At 48.6% G+C, this 12,268-nt stretch overlaps 4 protein-coding genes across 4 annotated transcripts; 2 read left to right on the top strand and 2 right to left on the bottom strand.

Moving 5' to 3' along the window:
* Positions 1–2,011: 2,011 nt before the first annotated feature.
* On the top strand, positions 2,012–3,806 carry BGZ61DRAFT_476808 (arylsulfatase; the record flags this gene model as incomplete). The annotated part of the gene is made up of 3 exons (XM_046248835.1): positions 2,012–2,204; positions 2,276–2,493; positions 2,547–3,806. The coding sequence occupies 3 exons, from the start codon at positions 2,012–2,014 to the stop codon at positions 3,804–3,806; spliced, it is 1,671 nt and encodes a 556-aa protein (XP_046106422.1).
* Positions 3,807–4,479: 673 nt separating this feature from the next.
* Positions 4,480–6,353, bottom strand: BGZ61DRAFT_574824 (general substrate transporter; the record flags this gene model as incomplete). Its single annotated transcript, XM_046256171.1, has 7 exons — positions 4,480–4,788; positions 4,832–5,069; positions 5,129–5,502; positions 5,558–5,692; positions 5,750–5,856; positions 5,907–6,050; positions 6,104–6,353. 7 exons carry the CDS (start codon positions 6,351–6,353, stop codon positions 4,480–4,482), a joined length of 1,557 nt encoding a protein of 518 aa, XP_046106421.1.
* Positions 6,354–7,333: 980 nt separating this feature from the next.
* Positions 7,334–9,623, top strand: BGZ61DRAFT_505471 (vegetative cell wall protein gp1; the record flags this gene model as incomplete). Its single annotated transcript, XM_046251836.1, has 5 exons — positions 7,334–7,535; positions 7,594–8,170; positions 8,216–8,589; positions 8,654–8,971; positions 9,029–9,623. Coding segments are annotated over 5 exons (1,928 nt in total), but the record flags the coding sequence as incomplete, so codon positions are not given.
* Positions 9,624–11,429: 1,806 nt separating this feature from the next.
* On the bottom strand, positions 11,430–11,961 carry BGZ61DRAFT_493137 (guanyl-specific ribonuclease C2; the record flags this gene model as incomplete). The annotated part of the gene is made up of 3 exons (XM_046250611.1): positions 11,430–11,533; positions 11,601–11,788; positions 11,825–11,961. 3 exons carry the CDS (start codon positions 11,959–11,961, stop codon positions 11,430–11,432), a joined length of 429 nt encoding a protein of 142 aa, XP_046106419.1.
* Between the last annotated feature and the right edge of the window lie 307 nt (positions 11,962–12,268).

Here is a 12,268-nt window from a genome sequence, read left to right as displayed (position 1 = left end):
CTTGGTCCGCTGTCGAGAGGGGTGAAAGACATGGTTGTAACACCCGACCATGTCCGAAGAAGCCTTTGACGGTGGAAATCGAGATTTTGGTGAGGAAGAATTGAACACGGACGTCATGTACAAACTTGACAACCCAAGCGGCCATTGAAATAAGACAATAAATATTACCACGTGCGCTAAGGAACGATCACTCATGATACGAAATACGGCGTAGATCTTCCTACGAAAGAGTGGACTAGCGGAGTACCAAGAGCCGGTTCTCCGCTACTGGATCCTGGCTGAGGCCTACGGAGAGCGGGCCTTTGCGTTCACTCTCCTCCATTTTGCAGTAATATAGCTAAGCTGAGGACTCTTGAAATTCATGATGAGGTAAGTACGAATTACATCTTTATCTTCCTATATTTCTTTCTACATTCTCTTTAAATAAGGCCCTGTCCATCGGTATTGCCCTGTTCAGTGACTCTTATGTGCCATCGGTTACCCTTTCTTTTTCCATCTACCTTTCTCTCTGTCACTCTCTTACTACACTTCTTCGTCTATCCCTTACTTCCTCTCATTCCTGCTGCTTCGAGATTTCCTTTTAGATCTCATAGCTTGAAAGAATGAAGGTAGCCTCGGATGCGAATGACGAGCGGAAAGTTGAATCGGGCAACCCAGATACCCCAGAGCATGAATCGAATCTGGATGCCCCCCAACAAAAAGACCCATGGGCGTTTGAAAGGCTTCCTCGTACATTTGCTTCAAACCCAAAAATCTGCGCCGGGAAACTTGAGGCTGATGGCTGACTGCCTTCTTCTCGACACTAGAGAGTCTTTTTGTTGGGCAGCTCGAGCCTATATCTACTATAGGCAATTGGCATGCTCGCAGGTATTCCATCCGGTAGGGGAATAGCGATGATGAACGTCGTTGTAGGACAATTCGTCACCCCGCTCAGCCATGACACCACTTTGGGCTCGACCGGTGACCAATTTAAGGAGAGGAGCAGAATAGTAAGAGAAAGGTTGATCGACTGAGGGCAGAGACTATAGGGAAATATAGGTAGTTTTAATGAAGTTGAAGTTATTCTGGAAGCTTCAGGATGCAAATATTACCGCTAAAATTCTCTAGAGGAGAAATCAAGTCAGGATTGACACATATTCACAACATTTCTCGCATATTTAAAAGAAAATCTCGCCTCAAGCTCTGACCTTATTACGCCAAGCAAGCTACCCTGAATGCAAATATCTCAGCGTCGACAAAAACACCCTATGCCCCATGTGCGATTACGACCACCAAAGGTCTGCCCTGCCAGAATATTATCTACCTTCGCTTGAAGAATCACAAGTCGATCGATATAGCGGAAATTCACCCCATTGGGGTTGGGATTGGGTGCCTGATGCACCGAGTATGCCGCTCCCCTTGGATGCTGGGGCTTGCACATCAGTTCGCCGTCACCCTTTCCAATCACATTGTCGGCCTCTGTACCAACGGGGGTTTTGAGGGAGTTAACTCACGAGTCATGAATGCCGCTCAGTCAGCATGGGGCAGTGATGATCATGATTAGCTACATTAGCCACCTAGAGAGCGACCTATGCGTCGTCATAGCTGTCCGCACCTACCGATGGCCCTACTACTATTGTATTACCGGCGGCGGCACTGGTGAGACGGACCAAGAGGGAGCCAGCGCCCATTCGCAAGGCAAAATAGTGGATTGCCGCTCTCGTTTGCCGACAAGAGTTGATTGGAGAAAATCTGGTAATCCAAAGGAAGTAAAGGGTTCTAATCTTGGCCTCGGCATTTCGTCCCCACTGTAATCGTTCCCCGCTATGGCAGGGAATGGCAGGGTTCGGGGAGATAGGGGAGATAGGGGGCTATCAATTTTTAACTAAGGAGTACACGCCCGATTGGTGGGGGCTTTGGCTGGAGGGTTAGTCAACTTACCGGGCAGTAACTATTCTATTTATAAGTATAGAATGGTGACTCCTCCGGCATTGTTGCTCACCTTTATTTATCTTTGTATGCCAAGTTCAAAATGGCGCAACGACCCAATTTCCTGGTAATTGTGGCTGACGATCTGGGCTTTTCAGACGTTGGTTGCTTCGGCGGCGAGATCAAAACTCCCCACATTGATAGCCTTGCCAAGAATGGTTTACGTTTTACGGATTTCCATGCTGCCGCTGCGTGTTCACCCAGTCGTTCCATGCTGCTAAGTGGTACAGACCATCGTATGTAGCCCCCCTATACTGACTCCCATTCATTGACCGAGAGGAGACATTGTCTGACAGTCGGAATGTAGATATCGCTGGCATCGGCAGTATGGCAGAATCCTTGAAGGAGTTTCAGAGGGGGAAGCCCGGTTATGAGGGCTATCTGAATGACAGCGTGGTAGCATTGCCAGAGCTTCTCCAAGATGCCGGTTACCACACTCTGATGTCTGGAAAGTGGCATCTGGGTTTGACCCCGGATCGATATCCTTGTGCGCGCGGCTTTGACCGATCATTCAGTTTACTTCCTGTATGTTATTCCTCTTGATATTTCGAAAGAGCGAGAGACTGACTGCGTTGTAGGGCGCGGCAAACCATTATGGCTGGGAGCCTCAGCTTATGGACAACGAGTCACTGCCGCGCATGTTAGGCACAACGAGGCCCTTTTACGTGGAAGGTAACAAAGGAATAAGACCACAAGACTTGGGCAAAGATTTCTACTCAACAGATGCTTTTGCAGACAAGTTACTGCAATACTTTGAAGATCGGTCCGCACACAACGACAACCTAAACAAGCCTTTCTTTGCCTACCTGGCCTTTTCGGCGCCGCATTGGCCCTTACAAGCTCCTCAACAAGACATTGATGACTACTGCGGAATTTATGACGACGGTCCAGAAGCTCTTCGACAGCAACGTCTTAGGAGTCTCAAAGGTCTTGGTCTGATTCCTGACGACACAGTCGCGCATCAAGTCATCGCAGTTTCGGACCGCGTAATGTCGCGGCAGTGGGCTGATCTGAATCCTGAGCAACGCCAATTCTCAAGCCGTTCGATGGAGATCTTCGCCGCTATGGTTCAACGTATGGACACGCAAATTGGCCGGATCCTCCAATACCTACAGAACTCTGGCGAGTTGGATAACACCTTTGTCATTTTCATGTCTGATAATGGCGCCGAGGGAATGCTCCTAGAAGCTGTTCCCGTCATTGAAGAAAATGTTTTTGATCATATTGCCAAATACTACGACAATTCGCTGTCAAATCTGGGCAGATATAACTCTTATACCTGGTATGGGCCGCACTGGGCGTCTGCCGCTACCGCCCCATCACGCTTGTACAAGTGTTTTACCAGCGAGGGTGGAATTCGTGTTCCATTGATTATGAAATACCTGCCTCTAACAGCTGGGAAAGGTGGTATTGAACACTCTTTCTCGACCGTGATGGACATCGCACCTACAATTCTTCAGCTTGCGAGAGTGAGGCACCCAGCGCCGGACTATCGATCACGCACCATCAACCCAATGCGAGGCGCGTCCTGGCTTCCTTACTTGAAAGGAGAGGTAGAGAGCATTCACAAGAAAGACCACGTTACTGGGTGGGAGCTGTTTGGGCGTCAAGCTGTGCGCAAAGGCAATTGGAAGGCATTATATATTTCCAAACCATTTGGACCTGAGAAGTGGCAGCTGTACAAGGTAGATGTTGATCAGGGGGAGACGAACGATCTGAGTGAGACATATCCGGAAAAAATGGCAGAGATGATTAAGGAGTGGGACAACTATGTCACAGAAGTTGGAGTGGTGGGCGCAGCAATCCAGTACGGCGTTCTGGCAGTAGACGAGAAATAACTAGACGCAGGGCCTAAGAATGATTATTTGAAATATTTGTCCTATAATGCACACTAGCTTCTGGTATGCTCAGGTAGTCTTACTTCCGAGCCCAACAAGACATGTTCGTAGAATAATCCTTTTTCTCCCCACGACCTTTCTCACAATGTCAGAAGAGAAATCTAAGCGCCTCAGTCGCAACTCCAATTCACCTGGAAGCTTTCCCAAACACGGTACTTGCTTTTGGCCGAACCTCGGTCCACAACCACAAGACTAGCAGGCAAGCGCATTTGGTCACGTTGCAGTCGCCGAGTCAAGTGACTAAGTGATTTATGTGGGATTATCATGACGGATTCCTTGACGGTAGGCGCTTCAATGAATGCGATTGGTGTTTTCGCTGTTGTCTTGGATAGCTATACCGGGGGCAATTTTGCAAAAGTCAAGCTTTGGCGTTGGCTTTGGGAAAGGACAGGTTTTGTTGAGCACAGATGGTTTATACTTCTTGATTTCATAGTAAACCTTTTATCTTGACTGAGAAATATGTTTTGCAGATTATGAAAAGGCTGTTATATAACAGAGTCGATGACGTGATGAGACGAAAACTCGCGGAAAATTCCAAGCCCGCCAGATAGTCTTGCAGACTTTGGAGAGTACACGATGGAAGTCTCCAGCTCTCGCAAAATCATAGCAGCCTTTAGGCACACTCGACTTGCACCACCTCTTCCGATTTGACCCCCTCAGTTGTTTTCGACATGAATTCCACAGGCAGCTTGGTATGCTTAAACTTCCGGATCGGTACCTTCTCAATGAACAAGCGGTCGATTTCCTCGAGCGTCTTACCCTTACACTCCGGGATGCAGAAGTATGTGAAAATCATCGAACATATAGCGAAGCTTCCGAAGATGAATCCAACCTTGGACCCTAACGCTGCGTAGGGTGCATCCAACAAATAAGGGATGACAAGAGTGACCACCAACCTATGAGTTATGAGAGTTAGCAAAGCCTTCATGGATCCTTTTGCGGAGATGATTAGAGGCCTACTGCACGAGAACATTGACAGCACTTGCTGTCCGATATGTCATGTCTCGAAGACGCGACGTCGGAATTTCAGCCGATATTGTATGCGACAAGGGAGCCAAGCCGCTTGTGAAACCGAAATTGAAGACGGTAATCAAGGCAACGACTCCTGTCTTCATGGCATTCGTGATGATTTTCGGAGTGCCCAACCCCCCCATGGCAAAGAGCGAAGCAGCCTGCAATCCACCACTGAAAATAAGAAGTGGGCTAAGAATATTAGAACTGAATCTTCGTTTCTTTTTAATAGTGTTTGTGCAGAAACTTACCGTCTTCCAACGGAATCGACGAACGCCATGGAGAAGAGGATGCCAGTCAGATTAACGGCCTGATTGACAATTGTCATAATAAAAGGGTCGACAGTGCCGAGAGACTTGATGTAGATGGTCCCGTAACGAGAAGTAAACACCTGTCCTGTAATTTGGAGGAAGAAATTAATCCCCACCGTGATCCACGTCCGTTTCAAGTTTGGGCCCTGGAAGATCTCCATGAAGTTCCCCTGCTCATGTTCCTCGGCGAGGATGATTTGCAGGGAATTGAATTCCATTTCAATCTCTTCATCAGTGAATTTGCCCCTGCGCAGGATTCTGAGGGATCTAAGAGAGTCCTCGTGGCGACCATGCATCAAAAGCCAACGGGGAGACTATGAGATATCAGCTGCTGATTGTTGGTGGAGAAAGGGATAAACGGCAACATACTTCTGGAATGAACCAGATAAGCACCGTGACAACAAGTGGAACGAATGCAAACAGCGCAAGCGGAATCCTCCACTGAAGGTCTCCTTGCATTTTGGCGGTTGATTGACAGACGATGCTCATGATGACGCCGCCAATCTATTGTTCAAGGTCAGAACGCGGTTTGGTAGGCCGAGACTACTTGGGCTTTCTTACGTAGACACACAGCTGATATGTGGCAACAACCAAGCCTCGAACTTTTGGTGGAACAATTTCAGCTTGGAAGATGGGAACAACGGACAACTCCATGCCTAAGTATGCAACTGATCTCCATTAGCAGGTTTCGCTACTGTCACATGGGGATAGTGCTTACAGTTGATTATCCTAGCTGCCAACATTTGCTCTTTTGAAGTCGAAAGAACCGTGATGGGCACGCTTATCAGAGCGTAGACACTCATAGTGAACATGACCATCCGGCGGCCGAAGCGCGCGCTGACGGTACTTCCAGCGAAGAGGCCTTGCTTTGACATTAGTTTGAGGAAGCCGAGCAGACAGAGAAGACAAGCTCACCAGCACCGAAACCAATAAAGGGCAGGGCGTTCAGCAGCGATAAGTAGGTCGATTCGAGGTACCATTTTTTGGTCGTGGTATTGTAAACACCGAACGTCTCCGCAAATGCATCCATGGCCTGTGTAGCCTGGAAGGCGGTCGAATCGAAGCCAAAATTCATCTGGGAAAAGGCAATGAGCGAGCAGGACAACAACAGCCTCGCGTTGAAGGCGTTCTTGACTGCCACCAGGTGTGATATTGCGGACGGCATGGTTGCTCGTGGACGTTGCGATGCCAAAGTCCAGTGCCTCAAGACGATGTGCTTGGATTGAAAGGGTATGTATGTATGATATGGATGTGGAGAGGATCTTGCTGTTGCTGAAGTCGAACCTTGGTTTATGACGAGGGTTGTCCGTGGCATGAGAGAGTCAAGCTGATATAGATATACTTCCTCACCCAGAGGAGTGCCAACGCCAAGATGACGATGTGTACTGGAGACGGATAATCTCCACAGGCCATGGCCCTCCCTTGCGAGATGCAGACGCCTAGTGCGGTCGCCTGCGTCTGATTCCGGGGTAACTAATTACCCCATGAACGGCTCATTTCCTTTGGCCCCGATAAACCCGGCCGACAGCCGACAAGCGGTCCGATGCCCGAGACGATCTTCCATCACTAACGCAAAATGTTAATTGAGTTAGAACACGTTAGCTCGGCACCCCCCCTGAAGTTTTGTCATCAATATCAATATCCTATTTGATAGATGCACAATAGCGGAGACGCTAAGCTGTTCCAATCTATTGTACTTCAGTTCTGGTCCTGATTGTTGAGATACTTAAGTAGATCCCCCGCCGTCCCCACACAGCTCTGCCCTCCTGAGCTCCCTCTCTACTCTCCACACGTTGCAACGCTGACAACAACGACGTGTTGCTCCCCGAACGTCCGCGACGACCCCTGTCCTTGGTGTCATGTGAGCATACGGTATCCAAGCACACAGTCACCCATTGGCCTGGGATAGTTAGGCCCTCAGTTCAGCTGGAACAGATCGGTTAACCATGTCCGCGTCACTCCCCGCAGCCGCTATGCCATCCCACAATCTGTCGTCCGAACCTCCATTTGCTGAGGCAGATGCCGAGACGGATGCTGAGGGCAGTTCACTCCCCCCGCATTTCGCCCTGGGCTTTGATTCAGCAGGTGTCGAGCTCCGTCATGCTCGATCCCCTGTCGCCCTCCCCGTCGAGATGGCGGACCCCGCAATGCTTTCCCCCAGGATATCGGAGAAGAGATCGGCAGATGCCACCAGCCGCCGTTCCCGGAAGAGAGCAACGGTAGCTTGTGAGGTGTGTCGAAGCCGGAAGACGAAATGTGACAATGCAAAGCCCAGCTGCAGGTATTGCACTCTCGCCAGGCTTGCCTGTACCTATACGGGGAGCAATGGTAACGCGCAGAGCTTGCCGTAATTTTACCCCTTTCCTAAATCTATATGGGAGTCACTGCTGCTAATGTCTTTCAAGGGCCCTGGAACCAACGAACAGAGAGCTCATGGATCGCATAGATCACGCCATTTCGTTGATCGAGGACAGTTCTAAGCGGAGCTTTGATGGTGCCTCCGTGGCAACACAAGTTGTCTCAGAGCCCGCCATCGAGGTGAATCCGTCCGTTCTCCACGACCAAGATGCATATAGCCAGAGTGATTTCTCTGATCACGGGTTTGGCCAACTCGAAGTCTCCGTAACATCGGCCACCACTGTGGCACACGAGTCAATTCTTGGGTGGCCCGTGTTCAAGGATATCCCATCAGTAAAAAGCATCACATCGTTCCTCCTTCAGTCTGATGTTGACGCTTCTTTCTTCTCGCCGACTGGGCGTTTGGATTTAAAAGAAGCCGAGACGATGAGAGATGGTTTGTACGGGGCCAACAACAGCATGAGTCGTCAAGGGGTAAATGAAGATGATATTCCGAGGTTGTCCAAGAAATTCCTCGACATGATCCATATCAGAAACCCTATTCTAGACGCGGCCGAGTTCAACCAATATGTTAGAGAGGTTTCAGAGCATGGACTTGGGTGGGATGGCGGGACATGTCTCGTAGTAAGACTCTTCTTTTTTATTTGTAGTCGCAACTGACGTTGATAGTTGCTTGCCTGTGCCTTAGCATGCATCGGGACCTCACACCAAATTTCCAGGGGGGCTAGTTATGGCTCGAGTGATTTACCGGAGCCTCTCCTCAACCAAACTGCGGGGGAAGCGTACTATGTTGCTGCAAAGAAACGCATGGGCACGCTACATACTTCCATGATCACGCTTCATTGCTACTGCTATGCCGGGCTTTACGAGAACTTTGCACTCAGACCCTTACGAGCCTGGCCTTTATTCCTTCAGGCGAAACTTCAACTCCAGGCCTACCTATGGAGGAGGTCAAACTTTTCGCCAAATCACGACGTAGATGTTTTGCGGCATGTGCGACATCGGGAACAACGGCTCTACTGGTTTTGTGTGAAGTACGAATAGTAAGTCAAGCCAGCCAAAGACATCGCTTCAGCTCTGGTGTTCTCTGTTTCTGATCTCTCTCAGCGATCTGCGAATGGAACTTCGATTGCCACAGTGCGGCATGTCGACCTTCAAATATCCCGATTCTTTTTTGTCCCTCTCAATGCCACCGTCAGGAGTGCAAGCGGCAGCCTCGGATGAGTCGATCAGTGACCTGCAATGGGGTGTTTTAGGACTGCAAGAAGAAAGAAGCTGGTTGTTTTACCTTGCCGAAATCGCCTTGCAGAGAATAATGAGTAGGATCCTTGATTGTTTTTACGGTAAAGGGGAGTACCATTGGATCACCAACTTTGAGGAGATTTTAAAGCAACACATGGCATTTAAAGACGAGATTCATCAGTGGTACGGTTCTTACTCTGTATGATGATTCCTACTGTTCAACTAACAAGAGTATCGCAGGCATGCACATCTCCCTTCTCAGATTCAGTTCACCGAGTCCGAAAGCCAGAACGACGAGTTCTCCTTCCTCCTCAGGGGAATGTACTTCAATTCTCAGGAATGGATCCATCGTCCTTTGATTTACTACGTCATCTGTACGCCGCGCGATGATCCAAATAGATACCGAGCCCTACCTCTAGCCCAAAAAATGCTCAGTTATTGTACAATCCTCATACTGCTCTACGAGCAGCACCACCGCCACGGACGGACATGGTCGATCGCACGGAGATCCACCGGCTGTGGACTACTGATCTTGGCGTCTGTGCGAAGTCATATCATAGACCCCTGCATCGACTGGAAAGCGATGGTTAAAACAACAATCCGGACTCTCCGACGGTGGGAAAATGACGCGAAGGATTTACTCTGGGCTAGGCAAACCATGGAACGGCTATTTGAAGAGACTTGCCTGTTGTTCTGAGATATCCTAGCGAGTCGGTCACGGTTAAGATCGAGGTGACGACCAGGATGGTATTCAATCGGTTGCTCCCAAGATTTTTATGCGTGATAGAAGTTTATTATTCTGGTAATAATATGCTGAAGGTCACCACCTTTCCAGGGTACATTGGCAAGACTGGAGTCGTGTAGAATCAGTTCCATGTTGGATATGGGCCGACCAGGAGTATCGGCTTGTACTAGGATGTCGGAGATTGAACATAAATAAAGTTATGGTGGCCATGAGACTCAGTCGGTCACCCTGTATTCCCCTAGCCAAGCTGTCGCATCAGCTCTTATCGCTTTCTTGGCATTATTTTTCTGTAGTTACATTCTAAGGCATTTAATCAACTTCTTTCGCACTTCAATCAACCTATTTTCTCGTCTGGTCTTAGCTGCGGGCCCTCCTTTAATCCCAAACTACCTATAGGGTAACTCAGACTCTCTGTCGCTGGCCTCAAGTGCATCTCCCACCAACAAACAGGTATCCATAGATCACCCCTTTGCAGGGTCGGTTAGGTAGCCGCAGGTTAGGCGTTTCGGTGGATAGTGGGTAGTTTTAGACCGCCCCACCGACGAAGTCAGAATTACCCGTGCTGGTACCAACGACTGCTCCCTTATAACACTCTCTATTGAGATTTTAGAGATTCTACTGATTGGCAATAGAGCTCACACCGAGATCAACTAACAACAGGCTTCACTGAATCAATGCCACCTTTCCGTGCTGACTTCAAGCAGTTAAACGATAGATCGCCATGCGAGAGCCCGGGATACACAACCATCTCGGTCTTGACCCCATCTTCCCTCAGAGCCTTCTCGTAAATAAGCACATCATCCCCGAATGGATCCATGCAGCAGACCAGAAGATGCACCGGCGGCAGGCCCTTGTGAGGATCCCTGGCGTTGAAAAGTCAATAACCCAGGGAGTATATATCGGATAAGTAGACGGCTTAGACGCGATTGATAGCTTCTACATTCAAGATTGGCGCCTCTGGATTTTCCTCTCGACAGAAAAGCAGTGGTTTGTATTTAGCAGGTGCAATTTCTTTATCTAGGACTAGAGGGGTCGAGAGCCAACCGCCAGTGAGTGAGAGACAGAATTTCTCTTCGACTGTCCCCTGCGCTATCACTGTAGCCAGGTTAGCAGTAGGTGAGATGCCCCCGAGGATAAATTCCGCAGTTATATCAGCGTCCATAGAATCTGCATTGTGCAAGATCGAAGATAGACTGTGCCACACGTCGTTTGGCTCAGTAGGGAATTTGAAGACACATGCCAAGGGATATGAGATGTTGACAACTGTTGCACCGTAAAGAACCACTTCGGTTTTAGCATAGGCACTAAGTTGAGTGCTGTCTCCCGCAACAGATCCTCCACCGAAATTGAGGACAACTGACAGACTGCCGCTGATGGCAAGTACTCTCATAGAAGATGGTGGTGGCTTGTGGACTCGAATTTGGCTCTGGCAAACATTGCGCAGAAGAATTTCGAGGGCGTTCTCATATTACAAGCTTAGTGTTCCTATTGCCTTAGTTTCTAAGACACGTTCTGATTCCATCATCTCTATGAGCCTTGCTTCGTAAGGACCCTACAGGTACTGGAGTACGAAAACCATGATATAAATTTGTCTACCACAGTTGTGATCTTACCTCCGCAAGTTCTTGGCTGAGGAGATGAGTCAGCTCTGGTCATGGATCTAGTACATTGGGACGTACTCTGTTTCCCCTAGTCAGGCAATGGACTCTCTGGTATCATATACCATGTTTGTAATACCCCCCATGTGACTGTCTCCGTCAATACTACTTCGCCATGTGGCCTGCTCTTATGGTCCTTGACGTAGGCGTAAAATTCTCATATCACTAAAAAGAATATTGCTTATAACGTGGTAGCAAATTGTAATTTTCACGAGTAACTATGCTGTCCTTGGAATGTCTAAGTACAAGCAACAAATGCGTTCCCGCTCGCCCCCGTATGTGTGATGGTGCCTGCCTGTCTACACGATGTGTTGATAACAACTCGATCCGGACCAGGTGAACCTATTTGATTATTCGTTGATTAAAACTAGATCAAATGATGTAGTAGAAGAAGGCAAGTATCACTTACCTCCAGAATACAAAGACCCGCTACTCAAAATCGGAAATTCTTGGTACGGTCCAGACACAGCAAAAGTGAAACCCTCATAGTTATTGTACGTGTGAGGGTATCCGCCGACCGCTGTACCTGCATTGTAGTAATTGCATGCTCGAACGCTGGCTGCATTAACCTGGGCAGCTGTATAATAGTTTGAGCCACTAATCGGGAATTAGTAACCTCTCCTGCATCGAAACACGATGTAGTATTCGAAGACAAGGAATACTCGCCATTGAGCATCAGCCCGTTTGTCAAGGACTGTAGGCTCAACCGGAGCACAGAGGACACCGGGAACAATTGCCAATAACGTAACTAGGGGGTTGAAGATATACATGGTTGGTTGTGTGAGGAAGCAAGACAGCTTGGATGAGGGGGCAAATGCCACCTATTTATGTACCTGGGCTACCATTGAGCCCTCCTCTCCTAACTTTGAAGTATCACATCACCCCATGAACTAACATCACGGCAGGTATCCCGTTGTGGCTAAGACCCATGTTGCATGCAGATAACATGGACTCAAAGGCTAGTCAAAAAAGGGAGGTGGCATCTGCGTGATACATATAGCCAATCAGATGCGCTGAGTTAGCGCGTGGGGGATAACGGTATCTCATGTGGCATCACTGGCAGCTGCTAAAAGAATC

Source organism: Ilyonectria robusta, assembly GCF_021365365.1.
Source record: "Ilyonectria robusta strain PMI_751 chromosome Unknown BGZ61scaffold_7, whole genome shotgun sequence".
NCBI classification, from domain to species: Eukaryota; Fungi; Ascomycota; class Sordariomycetes; order Hypocreales; family Nectriaceae; genus Ilyonectria; species Ilyonectria robusta.
The sequence above is the reverse complement of the archived record's forward strand: the minus strand, read 5'-3'. Positions and strand labels throughout refer to the sequence as shown.